At 39.4% G+C, this 15,965-nt stretch overlaps 1 protein-coding gene across 1 annotated transcript; it reads left to right on the top strand.

Annotated features, from left to right (window-relative positions):
* The first annotated feature begins 425 nt into the window (after positions 1-425).
* LOC104461509 (Wilms tumor protein homolog) lies at positions 426-15,112 on the top strand. The gene is made up of 6 exons (XM_010073132.1): positions 426-481; positions 1,741-1,843; positions 3,181-3,331; positions 10,623-10,712; positions 11,498-11,581; positions 14,991-15,112. Exons 1-6 carry the CDS (start codon positions 426-428, stop codon positions 15,110-15,112), a joined length of 606 nt encoding a protein of 201 aa, XP_010071434.1.
* The last annotated feature ends 853 nt before the right edge of the window (positions 15,113-15,965 follow it).

Here is a 15,965-nt window from a genome sequence, read left to right as displayed (position 1 = left end):
TTGGGCAAATGGCAATTTGGTAATTTGTTACTTGTATCATGTCTCTGGGCGCTGAGCAGTGAATGGTAATTTGTTACTTGTATCAGGGAACAAAAGGCCACCTCTGGGCGCTGAGCAGAGAAGAGACCCTATTTAGCGGGACATGGTACATGCCTAGAGAAGAGTTTAATCCATTTAAACCAGATGAAGGTGTCTTCCTTTATCTATTATTACAGATATTACTACAGATCAGAGATACTTTCTTGATACCACCCTATAACTTATTTCATTACAATCATCTATTTCCTGCTTAAAATTGAAATAAAAGAGAGCATACCTTTGATTTGAATAGCCAGGTGGAGACAGGATTTGAAACCATTATTTTAAAGCAGCAAAGGACTTGATCTAAAGGAACACATCTGCCAGGTGGCAGCCTGCAAGCCACTATGGGGACAAAAAATGAGGAATGCAACCCACACGCTGCTGTAAGAGCTGTTTACAGGTACTGCTCCTCTCCTGTTTAGTGAGGTTCACAAACCGTTTAGACATCCCGCATTCCAGTTCCACTGGCTGTTCTGCAAATCACTTAAGAGGTTTAAAACTTCCTTGTAATTCTACTCTGTACATGAACTTTGAGTGAAGAGAAAGGAAGGACCAGTGAAATGAGAATCAGGCCCTCAGGGACCCCTTCAAATTGCTATTGCAAGCATTTGGCAAAGACTGGGATAACATCCTATGTATCCATCTTTGTCCCTAGCTGTGTGCCCTTGGGCTTTGTTCTGGGCTTTCTAATTTCCAGTGCAGTGTAAAACGTGAACACGTACTGTTGCCAATATATATTAATACACGTGGCAATGTACACACTAGTGTAACATACTCATTTAAAAATAAAAACTAAAATTTATTTACATAATTTTGACATTAAGAAGGTTGTAAATGGGAAACACAGCAATGTTCCTAATATTCTGGCCAGGTGAACATAGGATTTTGAAGAACATAATTAGATAAAACATGTTGTGACACCCCCAAAAAACAATAAAAGTTAAAAATTTTTATAATTATTGTGATGATGCTGCATGAAGAATCTTGAAAATCTGTGCCTAGTAAGGATAGGCTGGTTTTGTTATATTGTTTTATTTTTATAAAGGGTTAATTTGTAATGCATCCTACAAGCTGATATGTGGGATAAATAATTTGGACACTGATTTGTAATCTCTGTTTATGAGTACATGTCTGCTATTCTTATAAATGTCATCACTTTCTTGGTAGTATCTGGTAATATCTGAGTCATGAGGTGCTGACAAAAATCCACTGCACTTAATGTGAAACTTGAGGCATTTTGCTCATTCCAAAAGATATTAGCAATAGCCAGCCCCACATTTAACTGACAAATAACGTGTACATGTGCGCATGACACAGTTATGCTGCTATGTGGATTTTTTCCTCTTACCTAAAATCTTTGTGGAAATACATCACAAGTTCAAATCACGATTTTTTTTAATTTTTTTTTTTTTTTTTACTGGTCTGTCTTAATGGATCCTAATAGATGTATACATGGAGTGAGTGTGTTGTGCCAGCGGGAGCAGATCCATACAAAGGCAGAGCAGGCTTCCTTTGGTGAATTTCGTTTGAACATGGATACTCCGGCTGTAAAAGTGAACTCTGCATGTGTTATCACTGACTTAAGAAATGAAACCTCTCACGTGGAGCTGAGTACCGGAAAATATTTCATTTTTCCATTATTCCCCTCTTTATTTACAGCCATACAGCCGGATATGAAAACGAGAACCACAGCGCTCCCATGTTATACAGCTGTGGGGCCCAGTACAGAATACACACCCATGGAGTTTTTCGAGGCATACAAGTGAGTATAGCAGGGCATTCTTCAGAAGGAAGTAGATGCCTGTTTATAATGTTCATTTACTACTTCACTGGTATTTAGAGATCCATCCTTGGTTTGTGGTTTCACTGTGTTATCAAGCAATGCTTTACAGAAGTGTCTTGACTTCACTGAAGCTGCTGAAGCATGATGGAAGATTTATTTCTGATACAGTAATTTAAAATTGTTTATTTCTTCTAAAGTATACCTGTGAGGCAATACTCCTTACCAGCTTCTCAGCAGGGTCCAAAATACACCATCCAGTTTCCAGCTTCCAGCTCCAATCACTTCAGCCATATGAAGCTTCTGTGGTTACAATAGTCTATGTCTGATAACTATATGTAAGAAAGTGTTAACTGACATTTTGCTTTTACAGATTTCTGAAACTTTACTAATTCAAACATATTTCCTTAAAACAAAATATAAGAGGTGATTGTCTCCTAATGACTAAGTAATTAGTGAATATTTGGAAGGAACTTACCGTTCATGGGAGTTAATTTCCTCCCTTTCTGAAACAGTCTTATCATCAATAAATAAAAGATGTACCTTCTTAAAACTGATGGCAAAGTCATTACACAATATTTGTCTCTTCTGTGTTGTCAACATACATCAACGCTTTTAGATAGTATCTTTTCCTTTTCTGTATAGTTTAACAAGTCATTATTCAGTGGCAAGCTCTCAGAAACAGGCTCATGAGCCAGCTTTGGTTGAGTGAATAAAAGTAAGCAGTTGACATTGTTTAAGGAAGTTAATTATCCCAAAAGGAGAAGATGATATTTGATGGAACATTGTGACAGTGGCCAAAATCCATTAAGGCTGAACTATTCACTGGCTCCACTTAGAGTTCTTGGGGTTTTTTTTGCCGATTTGTGTTAACCCAATACATTAATTTCACTGTCCTTTAACTTCATATGAGTATTTAAAATCAAGAAGACAATGCTACTCTGGCTTGTGCTCTTGTCTCTTACACCGGTATAAGCCTAAAACTATTTCACATGCCAATGAGTGTTCTTCTGGGATTGTGTGATTATACATGAGGCCAGAATTTGGCCCATTTAATCTTGCATGTAAATATTGGTGAGAGAATTTAGTAAGCAGATTTCACCGTATTTCACGTTCAAATAATTTTAATACTCTGCAAAGAGCAGATTAAGGTATACTAAGGTTGTACTTTGTTAATGTAGAATAAAATAAAATTGCCTGTTTGCAGTATAATGCATTTAAGTATCTCTTTGTCGTGGAGAAATGCCTCTGATCTTCAAACATGTTAAGTAAAAGCCTGAGAACATACACATTGCATTAGCAAGTCTCTGTCATTGTAGGATGTCCGACGGGTGCCAGGAGTAGCTCCAACTATTGTCCGATCAACAAGTGAGACAAATGAAAAACGTCCCTTCATGTGTGCGTACCCCGGCTGTAACAAGCGATACTTTAAGCTGTCCCATTTGCAGATGCACAGCAGAAAGCACACTGGTAAGTGTCAGCATGGATGGGTATAAATCATGTCACAGCACTGGACAGCAAAGTGGGCAGGGTGATTTTAAAAGAGCAGAAGGTGCAAGAAATGATCTGCCAGGTCAGGGCAGTGAGAATCTGTCAGATGAGGTATGTACATGCTCTGTCATTCAGAAGGTTCTGAATCTAGTGAAGAAAAACACAGAGCAGTGCTGACAGCAAGTAGATCAGCTGCCTCCCTCTCTTACTGTTATAGGGCATCATTCAGGGCTGTGAGTCGTAATCTTTTTTTTTTTTTTTTTTTTTCATGGGAGCATTAAAGCTTGCTCCAAATCATAACTGTTGTTGACTGTTAAGAAGCTTCCTCTGCAAGAGGAGCCTAGATATTTAGCATCTTCTTGTCCTCCTGTGTAAGCCTTTCCGGGATGGGTGTGGAAGCAAATGAGCTTTCTTGCTACGGGATCTTTCCGTGAGGAATTGAGCCTGAAGCCAGTCATTTGTAGGCTGGGATCTGGATTCTCTTTGAGTTCAGGCAATATAAGTTACATCTCAAAATGTGGAAATAAAATGCCCTGCTGCACCTTGCCAAAGAGTAAACAGAATTATTTCCCCTATTGGGAGATTTGTACTGTTGGAAATGTAAAATTATGGTACACCTTTAGATAAGCTCCTTATGCATTTTTAATTGCCTATCATATTTTTTATTTAGACAGTTCTTTCTGTGCTAATCTAGAAATCTGTGGATAAAATCTGTAAATATGGATGTTCAGTTAACCATGTGATTGTAGGTCAAAGGGATGAAACAGGCAACAGGAAGGCAATCTGTACTGCTGTGACCTGTCAGATCATCCCACATTTCATGGAAAATAGTTGCCAATTTTTCCTTTTGAAGACCATGGGGTGACAACAGTTAATTGCATAAAATACTCACAGATGAGAAATGGACGTTAGAAAGCACTGTTAATTTCTGAATGGGCAAGTCGCAAAAAATTCAGATGGACATCTCAGTGTTGCTCAGATTATACATTCAAGATAGTTTAGTCTTTAGAGATGAAGGTCTACAAAAATGCTATTCTATTTTCTGTAAATGCATTGGAAGCAGAAGAAAATTTGGAGATCTTTTGGGGTCCATTAGTTGCGGTATTTTTCTTGAGAATGCCTAAACAGTTCTGAATTTTTCTCATAATTGCTATTTCTTTCATTCCTAAATCGATTTACTCTGTATTTTAACAGTCATAATTTGTTTGTTCTGGTCCTGTATATTATTCTATTTAGTTGCTTGGCTTTCGCAATATTATTTCTGGATGCATCACAAGGACTTCAGCTTACATCCTTTTTTTTTCCTTATCTGGAAAAGATTTTCAGAATTATACAACATATAATTTAGGCATGTAGAGTCACAAAATTCCCCAAAACCATAGGGGATAGGACTATGTAGCATCCCTAGGGAGACTTCTCCCATTGTCTTTGAGGTCATGTGCCCCTCCTTTGGTTTACGCTATAGTGGAACAGGGTAAAGGAAAACCACTTTCCCCCCCCCCATCCCCCCCCCACATCTCTTTTGTACAGGTGGGTCCAGATCTTTCTGCTACTGTATTTTGATATGTTGACAACAAAAATTATTTATTTCTCAAACCTTTGCAAGTTGCTTTCCATAAGAGGCCAGCTTGATTCCCAAAGCTTGTATTTGCTGATACAAACATTGCCATTCATAAGACCATGTAAGATTTTGAGGTTGGTTGCAGCTCAAGAGAGGAAGGGTTGGTGCACTGCTGGTATGAGAACTGCCTGGGTAATGTGCCTAGCTGATGCACTCAGTTTTAGGATCAGAAGGGAGTTTTCCCCTTTAGCAGGCTGTCTGGTTTTTGTCCTCAGCCTGTTCTGTGGATACTAGCCATGTCCTATGGTCATTGTCTAGAAATTTTACTTACCAAATTCACAGCTGCTGTAGTAGAGGCTTAGAATATGATGCCCTTCATTTCTTGTCTCCTTCTGTCATCTGTTAGTCCTGGTTTTTGAGAGTGTTTGGTGAACTGTACTATATGGAGCTTCTGGAGCGGGTAGTCTAAGAACAACTTCTGAGTTAATATATTTTCTGGGCTGCTTGGTGTGGTCTGGACTTGGTGGCCATAAGGGTCTTTTTCAGTCCTGTGCTCTTCAGGAGCCCTGGGCATTTGAACTGACTGTTGTGACGCAGATCCATTTCCACTCTCCTTTGTAACTTCACGTCTTTCTCTGTCTAACCCTGATTTGTGTCTCCTGCTTGTGGAAAAGGTGATTGTCAAAAGAGAAGTTTGGAAACCACTTTTCACTGAGGGCAGATCGATCATTGCTATGAAGAATGTGTGTCTTGTTGATAACAGTTACGGTAGCTACACTTCTCTGCACCTTCTTTCTTTTCTCCATGTGCTTGGTTTTATGTGTTAGGGGGTATCTTAAGGGGCCTCACTAGAGTGAGGCCGTTGGTTTATGTTGGTAATTATGTGGCTGTCTCTTAGGCTCTCTGATCATCTTTCTGTTTGTAACCCAGTGAACTCCAAAACCCCATTCTAGAGTTCTCTACTGGGTACGGAAATTGGACTTGGTGGAATTAACGTATTAGACAGAAAGTAGTAGACTAATATAACAACTAAAATTCTTACTAAACAAAGGGATGTGTCTCATGTTCTTCTTTTTCAATGTTTTGGTGGGGAGGAGTCCTGATGAGCCAGTCTAAAGTCAGGAGAGCTGTCAGATGTCAGCTCAAGTGGAGGATAATCTGGCTGTGTTTGATACACCTCTCCACCACCAACATAAAATTTTACTAGTCCTCCTGTAAGGTGTTTCTGGATTCACTTGTGGGTTTGAAGCTCTTCCACCTGTCTTAGTGTAATGACAGGTCCATTTTTTTTTTATTATGAACACGATTTGAAAACAAGCTGTTACATATATCTAATAATAAAATGATAAACCAGCAGATAATATCTTTGCAGAATAATGTTGGCTCTTGATTATATTATAATAGATACTTAGAGAGGACTGGCTCATCAGATCTTCCATTCTTCACCAGTTGCAGTGTTGCAAAATCAAGCAGGGCCCTGAAACACCAAATTGAATTCTATAATCAGTTTTTACCAAAGTTTCAACATAACCTTACTTGAAAATATGACATTTTGTACCCTCCAAGACTGCTTATCCATTGTTAACAATGCCTTTATTGAAATATGTACAGCCAAAAAAGCTTTTTTCTTATCTTGGTGTACTTTGCCGCAGTAGATAGGCCTCTGAAAAGAAATGCAGAAATACTTATAACTTTTCAACAGTACAGCAAATAATGTGAGTTGTCATCCTGTGGCAGACTTTGGAGATTTCTTTGCAGAAACAAACTGATGTCTAGACCTCTATAGATTTCATTTATGGTGGAAGCATCAGCATTCTTGCCAGAGACCCTTTGGGTTCGGTGCCACACATTAGAAAAACTGGATTTATCCTAATGAAAAACCGAGCATCTTTGCAGAGAAAAAAACCTCTGCTTGTTTGCCAGGGATATTCTTCAGCCTAAATATGCTCAACTGCAGGTATGAGTTTGTACAACGAAGTGTGAGAATCTGTAAATCAGGAAGGCGGTCCTTTATGTGGTAGGGGACTCGGCTCTCAGTGGTGAATTTCTGAGGCTCTAGGGGATGTAAGTAATGCAGTCGAATAATGATTTTTGTGCTAATCATCTAATAATGATTTCTTTGCTTTAACAAGAGCAAATATCCTTTTGCTATGGCGTGTGCCACCCTGCTGCTAAATGCTTTACAGTCATTAGTGCAGTTCATCATTACAACACCTTTGAAAGACAGAGCTGTGTCCTCTACATACAGAGATGATAAATTGATAAATGGGCGCCCGAGCTGGGAACCGCACAGGCGCTCCTTTTTAAGAATCTAGTGTGGTAACTTCCAGGGTAGCACTCTTCCATGAACATTGCTTTGAAATACTGACCTTCATACTTGTGCTGTGGAACCCTGTTCTGCAGGATACTGTGGGAGCTGAAGGCTTGCATGGGTACAAGAAACAGCTAAGGCAAATTAATGAAAAGAAACTCCATTAAGGAGTGTTACATAGAAAGCTACCTGTGGCTCAGAAAGTTGCTAACTGCTGGCTACGAGGAGAGTGCCCAGGGACTTCTGCTCTTCTGCAGGCGTTTTTGGTGAGCCATGGTGGGAGGCTGCTGGGCTGCATGGACATTGGCCTCACCCAGAATGGACTGCTTTTAGGCTGTCATTTCTATGACACAAAATAAGATTAGTTATGTATTTAAAGTATAAGATTAGTTTCAAAACAGTCATGACATCTCACACCTGAACTCCAATGTGAAGATGACAGAAAATGTTACCTGTAAAGGCTCCCTACTAAAGAAAGAAACATCTGTTTTATCTAAGTTCCTTGTGTTTTCTTGTTAGTGGTGGGCAGGCTTTTGCTCTGCAGCACTCCTTCATTAAATGCAATGAGGATGAATATTTTTGCAACTGGTATAGCAGTAGGAATTTCTGTTTTCAAAAAATCAAAAAAAAATCAACTTGCTCCAGAGAAAATGTGTGTGCTTCCTGTAGTTTAAGTCTCCTTCATTAAATGCAATGAGGATGAATATTTTTGCAACTGGTATAGCAGTAGGAATTTCTGTTTTCCCATGCATCTGGGCAAATCAACTTGCTCCAGAGAAAATGCGTGTGCTTCCTGGAGTTTAAGTTATTTATTTTTGACCAAATAGGTTTATTTTATTAGAAGCATTTAGTGTGATACGTGCAAAGGCTAATTCATGCTTGTTCTGCTTTATTTTTTCCCAATATTTTCCTAAATATTAAAGAACTTCTACTGCCTCTATCCTCTCTCATCTTGACTATTTCATTATGCACCAAGTTTAGCCTTTCTGTAGTGTGCCCTCTTTCAGTAATGGAATGTGAATCATCGTGGAAACCTCTGAGTCACAGGTGGAAAGACTGGTGAAGCTTCGTCTTCTTCTTCTGTTTTGTTTTGAAATTGTATGTGGTCACATGGGAAGGTGACAGCATTATGGGATATTTTTCATACATCGAGGGACTTCAGCCTTTTACTGGAGAAGCCCCACTAAGCCTGGGGAAACTAGACACTGCTCTAACCTCTGTGTAGTGATTTAATGAGGCACTAACAGACCTTTTCTAATCTGGGACATTTCTGTTGTCCTGTTCTGATGAAACTTGTGGGAGTCAATAGGTGTGTGACAGTTGGCTTTTGCAGGCATATTGCTTGGTACTAGCTGACACTGAAGATGGAGAAGGAAAAGGAAATTAGGATTTCTGTCCAAATATTGTGCCTCTTTTTGTTTGCTTGCTTGCTTTTCGTTTTCTATGCAGCATCAGCATATCTCTGTGTCCAATCAGCATCTTGGATTGATTCCTTTAATACATGCATTGGTTAAATTTGTCCTTAATTTAATCAAGATTCTATTTCAAAATATTTGAAGAAATACTTTCATGTGCATGCCATCAGATTCGCTATACTGTTTTATTCAAATACCTCCTCAACCATCTTCTGCGTTTATATTGCAATTAGCAGACAATCATCCTGTCACTGCATTCTGCTCTGCTGACATTCCCCCTCTTAAATCTGCCAAAGGGCTGAATTCCTTGGAAGTAAGTGGTTTCTGAAAAGCAGGCACCCCCCAGGGAGTCCTTGCGGTCAAAGTGTATGGAACTATTTCAAACACCTGTGGCAACTTTAATCCCTTATGCCAATAAATTAAGCACAGCAGACATGGAAATTGTCCACACCTAGGTTTCAGAATCGGTAGACTCCTTTGGGTGACTGTCACAGGAAGTTAGCTTGTTCTTGCAGATTTAGTTGCTTTTGTAAAATTTTGATCTTAGCTACACCAGTATGAATTTGGAATGCTCTCCTTAATATGCTAATTATACTGTGTTACCTAGATCAGAAGGCTTCTGCTTTAAACTAAACTAGTTTGCACTGGTATTCTGAGATACCAGAATACCTTTTCCTCATCATCATAAAATCAGAAGATTTATGAAAGTGATATGTGTTTAAAAATACACCCAGAGAAACTAAAGCCACTGCCCACTTCAGCTGATGTTTTTCTTTAGGTCCTTCCTACCGGACCTTTGTTTTACATCTCAGCTTTCCACCGTAGACAAAGCAGGTCCCAGCTGATCTCGTGTGTACCGTCCAGATAAAAGCCAGGATCCTCCCAGCTTTGCAGCGAGAGATGTTTCATTAGTTCTTGTGTTGAGGCCTCTGCGCAAGGCTGTGGCACTGTAAACAGACTTTATGTAGGTATAAATGTAATTATATCTGAGGCTTTTGCAGGATTCCAGTGTTGTGCAAAGGGGCCTTAGACTAGACACGAATCAGATCTGAAAGGCCATACAGCTCCTTCTGTAACAGCATAAGGATTAGGGGTTTTCGTGCTGGCCAAATTTCACCAGTTCGATGCTATGCTGCATGCCAGTAGTATTTCCCTCTTTCCCCAAGATCCTCGATTGCTGCATTTCTCTTTGCATGTTTATGTGGTTGGTGAAGTCCTTTGCACTGAAAACCATGTTCATTTGAGAAGCTAGCTTGGAGGGATTTAATTTTTTTTTAAAAAAGTCGCAATCTCACTTTTCATCCCAGACAAAACCCATCCTTAGGATCTCTACTGAACTGCATGGGAGTTTATATTTACAGGAGGCTTTGCAATAATTCATAGGCTTGCCTGCAAGAGGTGTGCAGCTACATGAGAAATTCTATTGAATGGGACTTTATGGAAGAAACATCGTTTGTGTTTTGGGGAAGAATGTATTTTTTCTGTGTTTGAATTTTCTTGTAATCTGTTTATTATGGTTAAAATTACCACCTTCATGAATGCCATTGGTTTCGTTTTTTCTTCGAATCTAATTTAGAGCAAACTGCAAGTTGTTCCCTCGTACAAATTATATATTACTGAAACAGGTGGAAAGCGCTTAATATGGGGTTTTTTTTGAGAAATATAAACTAAGATATTTCTGTTCTTTTCCAGAAGAAAACAATAAAAATAATTAATGCAACCTGAAAATTTTTGTAGCTTTAACCTAACGGGCTATTTTTTTTCAAATGAGCTGATTCAGTATCTGTGCCAATGCAGCAGAATTATGCCAGCCTTTCCCCAGTGAGTCCAACACAGTTGTATGGTTTTATAGCAAATGAGTCCTGGTGTACCACTAGACTGCTTTAGGCAGGAGGGAAGTGTAACACGTGTCATTTTCTGAATCTAGTTGATTCGTTCCCTCATTATAGCCACATTTTCTGATAAACCAATTGTCCTTTACAGGTGAAAAGCCTTATCAGTGTGATTTTAAGGACTGTGAACGAAGATTTTCTCGTTCAGACCAACTCAAACGGCACCAAAGACGACACACAGGTTGGCTGGCAACACATTGCTACTCATTTGAGTTCATCTTTATATATGAATTGCAATCCAAAAAGTATACTTCTAAACTTCTGTTTTTCTGATGTTACCTGTAGTGCCAAATTCTTGAAGTTAGCTTTAGGAGAGGACTGTCGCTGAGTTTTTTTGTTGGCATTTCAGCACTACTATGGTTGTATAGGTGACTCTTTAATCCTCCCGTCATCTTTTTGAAACAGCTTTCTTAATGAAACTGTTTGCTCAGTGTTATTGAGAGATGTCAGAAGTGTCTCTGAAAGCTGGTGGTAAAAGTACTCTATTGGGATGATCCATTTTTAGCAACTGCATGCTACAACATTTCTGTGTTAAGCAGTCTCCAGTATTACGTGTAGTGTGTAAAGTAGTAGAAGCATAAAGTAAGTTAAGCCTATTGGGAGTATATAAAAATATATTTCTGCACCTCTGTTCTTTTATGTCATATTTGCTCATGCAATGGTGCCAAGCCACAGGATCAGAACTAGCAAAGTTTGCAGATCCTCCTTAGTCTAACAGTGTAGGTGGGTGTTTGTTTATGATGGTGGTGTTTGGATTTTTCAGTCCCAGACATTGGAAGAGGAGGTTACAAAGGGATGGTAGCCTGACTAATGACTTTCTGTAACGTGCAGGCATGAAGCTGGGAGGAGCAGTTACAGTAACTAGTACCAAAAAATCCAGGCTTTTGAAAATTCAGAAATAGCTGGTTTTATTCACTCTTCCAAAAGTTGTTGGCATATAGCAACAGACTTCTTTTGTCCTGTCAGGTGTGAAGCCCTTCCAATGTAAAACCTGTCAGAGAAAGTTCTCCAGATCTGATCATCTGAAGACTCATACCAGGACTCATACAGGTAAAACAAGTGCGTAAACTTTTCTTCACATTTATATTTCATTATTTTTTAAGTTTAAATCAATGTTGTTGTAAATTACATGATTAGAAAGTCTCTTAACTAGGAGTTAAATATGCAAAACAAGGGAAAGAATTGCAGAGTGTGCTGATTTTTCAGTGTGACTACATTCTCCGAGTATCATAGTCACTTTTCACAAAGGGATTTAGGTGATTTTGGAAGCTATGCTTTCTCTCTTTGTGTTTAAAGAAATTTCAGCTTGGCAAAATATATTTTGTCAGCTCTCGTGAAATGAACATCATGGTCTCAGCCCACAAATGTCAAGTTGATCTACTGCCTTTACTGAAAAAACCCTACAAGACAGAAATTTTAATTCTAGCTTCAGCCGAAGGTCTGTAATCTAAAGTATTCATGCCTACTCATGCTTCTCCTAAGTGTCAGTTGAGCCTAATGCAGGATAGCACGGCAAAGCTCTTGCTGTTGCTGCTTGTACTGTAATCTCTCCAGAAGATAAAAGGAGTGCCTTTTGCAAACTCACACGGACAGACACTAAAGTAAAAGCTTACTCAAATATTCAAGGGCCTTTTTGTAGAAACTGTAGTATTTCATATAAATACAGAGAAAAAAAAAATAGGAGGCCATTTTAGTCTGCTCTGCCCTCACGTAAATGTAAACACCATTAAGGAGCAACTGCAGCAACCTCTATATTTTAGTTTTAAGTTTTAGAAATATTCCTATGAACTGACATTTTCTGTTTCCTTCCACTATGTATGCAGTATTTTTACCAAGTAATTGTTCAGTGAGCACTTTGACATGTTACTAGATGTCACAGTGTTTTCTATATTGGCGTTAACCTTTTAAATTCAGTCTCTGTACAGATGGACAAGGAGCCTGAAAACCTTTTTCTCCCTGCTAAGGATTCTTTTTTCTCTTCTGGACCATGAAACCACATATTTAAGGCTTTCAAAAATAAAAAAAAGAAATTTTAATAAAGGAAATGATTCACCTGACAATAATAGCATTTTCTGTGGCACTGGCCAAATAAATGTTTCCACGGCAAAGGGCATGGCTGTGTTCCTGGGCTCTCCCCGTAGTCTCACGCTGAGCTGCAGGGCCTGGGTCTGTGTGCATTTGCATGAAGAAAGATATTTTCTTCATCAGCAAGAGGTAACGTTCTGGTAGAGACAAAATGGCAAGCGGTTGGCACATGCTAGGAAGTCAGGATGAACTACATTCCCCATCACATTTCATCACCAACTGACTTTCATGACTCCAGTAATTTTTTATCCCCGTTTAGATAAATCAGTGAAGAACTTGCTCTCTTTTTTTTACTGAAACTCATCTCCCCGTTCTAGTTCTCCCTTGCTCCATGTGATCCAAGCCCACATTGCACTCATTGCTGAAAGCAGCCTCACTGGAGCCTCACAGCACAGACCTTTGCATGGGCTTGCTGCCTGCCACTGGCTCGGGTTCTCTGCGAGCTCTGCAGCCCAGCTGCATGCTGCTGTGATAACGCTCCTGTCGGCGGTTTTGGATGTGTCATGCACCTTTGACTGTAAAATACACATATCCTGAGGGGAATGAGCGCGAGTGGTGGGTGGGGATTTTTCATCTCCATCTTGCCCTGTAGCTTCATTCCTCTTTCTTTCTTGTATCCCCTAAATTTTGCAACAAAATACCTATTTCAAGGTAACTTGCTCCATGTTAAATCTTGATGAAGCAAAACCCAGGTAACTTCCATCTAATTCCATCCTAATTTTAGGTCAACTGCCAAACTATTTGTTAAGCTATAAATTCAGAGTTTCTTGTCTCTGCAAGCAATTTTACTGTGACAGCAATTTTTGCTGTAGAATGAAAAAAAAAAAGAGAATCCAAGGAAAACTCCACACATCTGTACATATTTTAGTAATGGAAATGTGATTTCTGATAGCTGTACAGGGATGCTATACAAAGTCATTAGTGCCCAGCCCGAAACTAACAGAGATTGCTGCCCCCTGTTGCGAGAGGACAACCAGACCTGCTTGTGAAACAGCCAAACTGCGCCGCTTTTACTGTGGTAGTCCAGTGAAAAACTGACCAGTGATAGATAACTGACATCACTTCACAGGATGGTTTTGCTAATGCTGTTGAGATGAAAGAAGACCACTTCATACAATCCGTGATTTTTATCAGTAGCTCTGACCAGATCAATTTTGTCCCATGCTGTTTTATGCACTCGTGAGACAGTTGGTACTTTTGCCAGCATGTATGTTGAGGGATAAAGTAGATTTTAAACACTACCGCTGCCCTTATCTATATTGCACAGGATTTTGCAATCAGGAGTATACAACATTTATGCTAATCCAAGATCCTCTTTTGCCTGAATTTGGATGTTTATGAAATGCACAAAATGTGAGGCAAAGAAGAGAAGGTGGCTGGGTGAGCTTGTTCCACCCCAGTGTGGCTTGAGTTGGAGAGTACGAGGTGTGTAGACAGCATGGAAGAGCCCCGTCCGAGAGCTGAACCTATGTTAAAATATTGCATCTCTTTTGGGGGAAAAAAAAAAAAAAAGAAAATGCAATTCTAAAAGAAACATGAGTCACTGGGCACTGCTCTGAGCTAATGAAAGCATCAGCTTTTTATTCCTGCGGCATCAGAAACACGGCCTGAAATTCCACTTAAACATTGTAGAAAATTGAGAGACCAGATTAAACTGTGAAAAGGTGATGGCATTTCTTTTTAAAACTGAATGTGCTTTGCTTGGGGTCATTTTTAGTGAATGTTATACTCATGGGAATTTTAGAAAAATAGTGAATATTTTGAGCCTTTAACATCTCCCTTAGATATGAATCTACTTTATTTAGACAGTAGTGGGATACTTTCAGTCTGGCTCAGCAGACTTCATGCTGAACTCTGTTACTTCTACGATATTCACTTACACTCACCAGTTTCAAAGAACTTCAGCCAAAACTCATTGAACTAGCTGGAAAAACTCTCCTTGACTTGAGGTCAAGCTCTAAATAGTCACTGACAATTTTCACAGTGACTAACAGTATGTCTGCACCGCAGTCCAAGGTGTGACTGAAGCTTGTGCGAATGCCAGAGTGACTTAAACTTGAGAGCTGAGAGTAGCACAGACATGGCAACACAGTGTTCAGCAAGGACCTGCCTTCAGGAATAAACCACTGCAAAATGTTCTACATCATCTGAAAAGGCTGTTGTTAAACATCAGCTGAGAGAGATGTAAGAAAGCACTGAGCGCTGATGTGAGCAGGAATTGAGGGCACTCCCACACCCTCTCAGGACAGCCTGGGATGCCTTTCCTCCTGACAGGGGCTCTGCCTAGCTCCTCACAGCCCTGCAGAAAGAAAACAAATAGCAGTGTCTCAGGCCAGCTGTATACCCAGTTAATAACAGGGTGTTTTGTTAACAGGTGAAAAGCCTTTCAGTTGCCGGTGGCCCAGCTGTCAAAAAAAATTTGCCAGGTCTGATGAATTAGTTCGTCATCACAACATGCACCAGAGGAACATGACTAAACTGCAGTTGGCCCTTTAGACAGTTCAAACAAGTGAATAAACCAGATGGGACATTATGAGCTACTGCAAACTTTGTCAGCCATCTTCGATCACCTCTGTCAGAAAGCTGCAGCTGTCTTCGCATCCCATTTGACACAAGTTAACTAAACCGTAGGATTCTGCTCAGCCTTGTCTTCCATTTGGACTTACACAAGTTCCTATTCAGTGAGTTTAAGAGATTTCTATTTGTAATTTTGTTAAAAAATAAGCAAGATTGCCACAGTTTCAAGATTACTCTAAACTACGCTTGCCTTTCACATCTGTCTCCAGTTTTCTGGTTTTATTTTCACTTGAACTTTTCCGGGTACATATTGTTGTACCTTTTTAAGTCCTGCAGTGGGTAGGGTGATTCCTCTCTGTTGAAGGTAAGCTTTATGCTTCAGCTGTGCATATGCTGAAGCTTCCAAATCCTAGTACAGGTATCCTTGCAAAATGAGATGGAACAATCACCTGAGATACTTTTGGTAAACTTTCTACTCGTACTGCCAAAGGGCGAGCTTTTAAAGTTGGAAGCTCTGCTTTTGGATTTCACAAATCCAACCTTTTTTTAAAGAACATATTTCTAGAGCAGCTAAAGCTAGATGAATCAGCCTTTCTGTACAGAAAACAAGAATCTTACCATTAAGTTAACTTGTTTTTTAAACAATCACGTAATTGATCCCCCCAAACTGTTCTGTTTGTCAAATAACTCTCTCCTTTTCTCTCTCTCTTTTTAATGTATTTGTTTAAATTTATTCTATCATGAGATGGATAGATCTCCTTTACACAAAACTAATTCCAATCATTGTAGACATTTGGGATTTGTTTACAATGTAAAGCCACACTGGTTATGT

This window comes from Pterocles gutturalis, unplaced genomic scaffold (genome assembly GCF_000699245.1).
Source record: "Pterocles gutturalis isolate BGI_N339 unplaced genomic scaffold, ASM69924v1 scaffold3622, whole genome shotgun sequence".
Classification (NCBI taxonomy): domain Eukaryota; kingdom Metazoa; phylum Chordata; class Aves; order Pterocliformes; family Pteroclidae; genus Pterocles; species Pterocles gutturalis.
Note: the sequence above shows the minus strand (reverse complement) of the source record. Positions and strands in the feature narration are given on the sequence as shown.

What these genes read in the sequence shown, in the direction of transcription:
- LOC104461509 (XM_010073132.1), top strand. Translation starts at nt 426, where the DNA reads ATGGGGACAAAAAATGAGGAATGCAACCCACACGCTGCTGTAAGAGCT. An exon ending in GCTGTAAGAGCTGTTTACAG is followed by an intron (nt 482 to 1,740) that starts GTACTGCTCCTC and finishes CTTTATTTACAG; the next exon opens with CCATACAGCCGGATATGAAA. An exon ending in GAGTTTTTCGAGGCATACAA is followed by an intron (nt 1,844 to 3,180) that starts GTGAGTATAGCA and finishes CTGTCATTGTAG; the next exon opens with GATGTCCGACGGGTGCCAGG.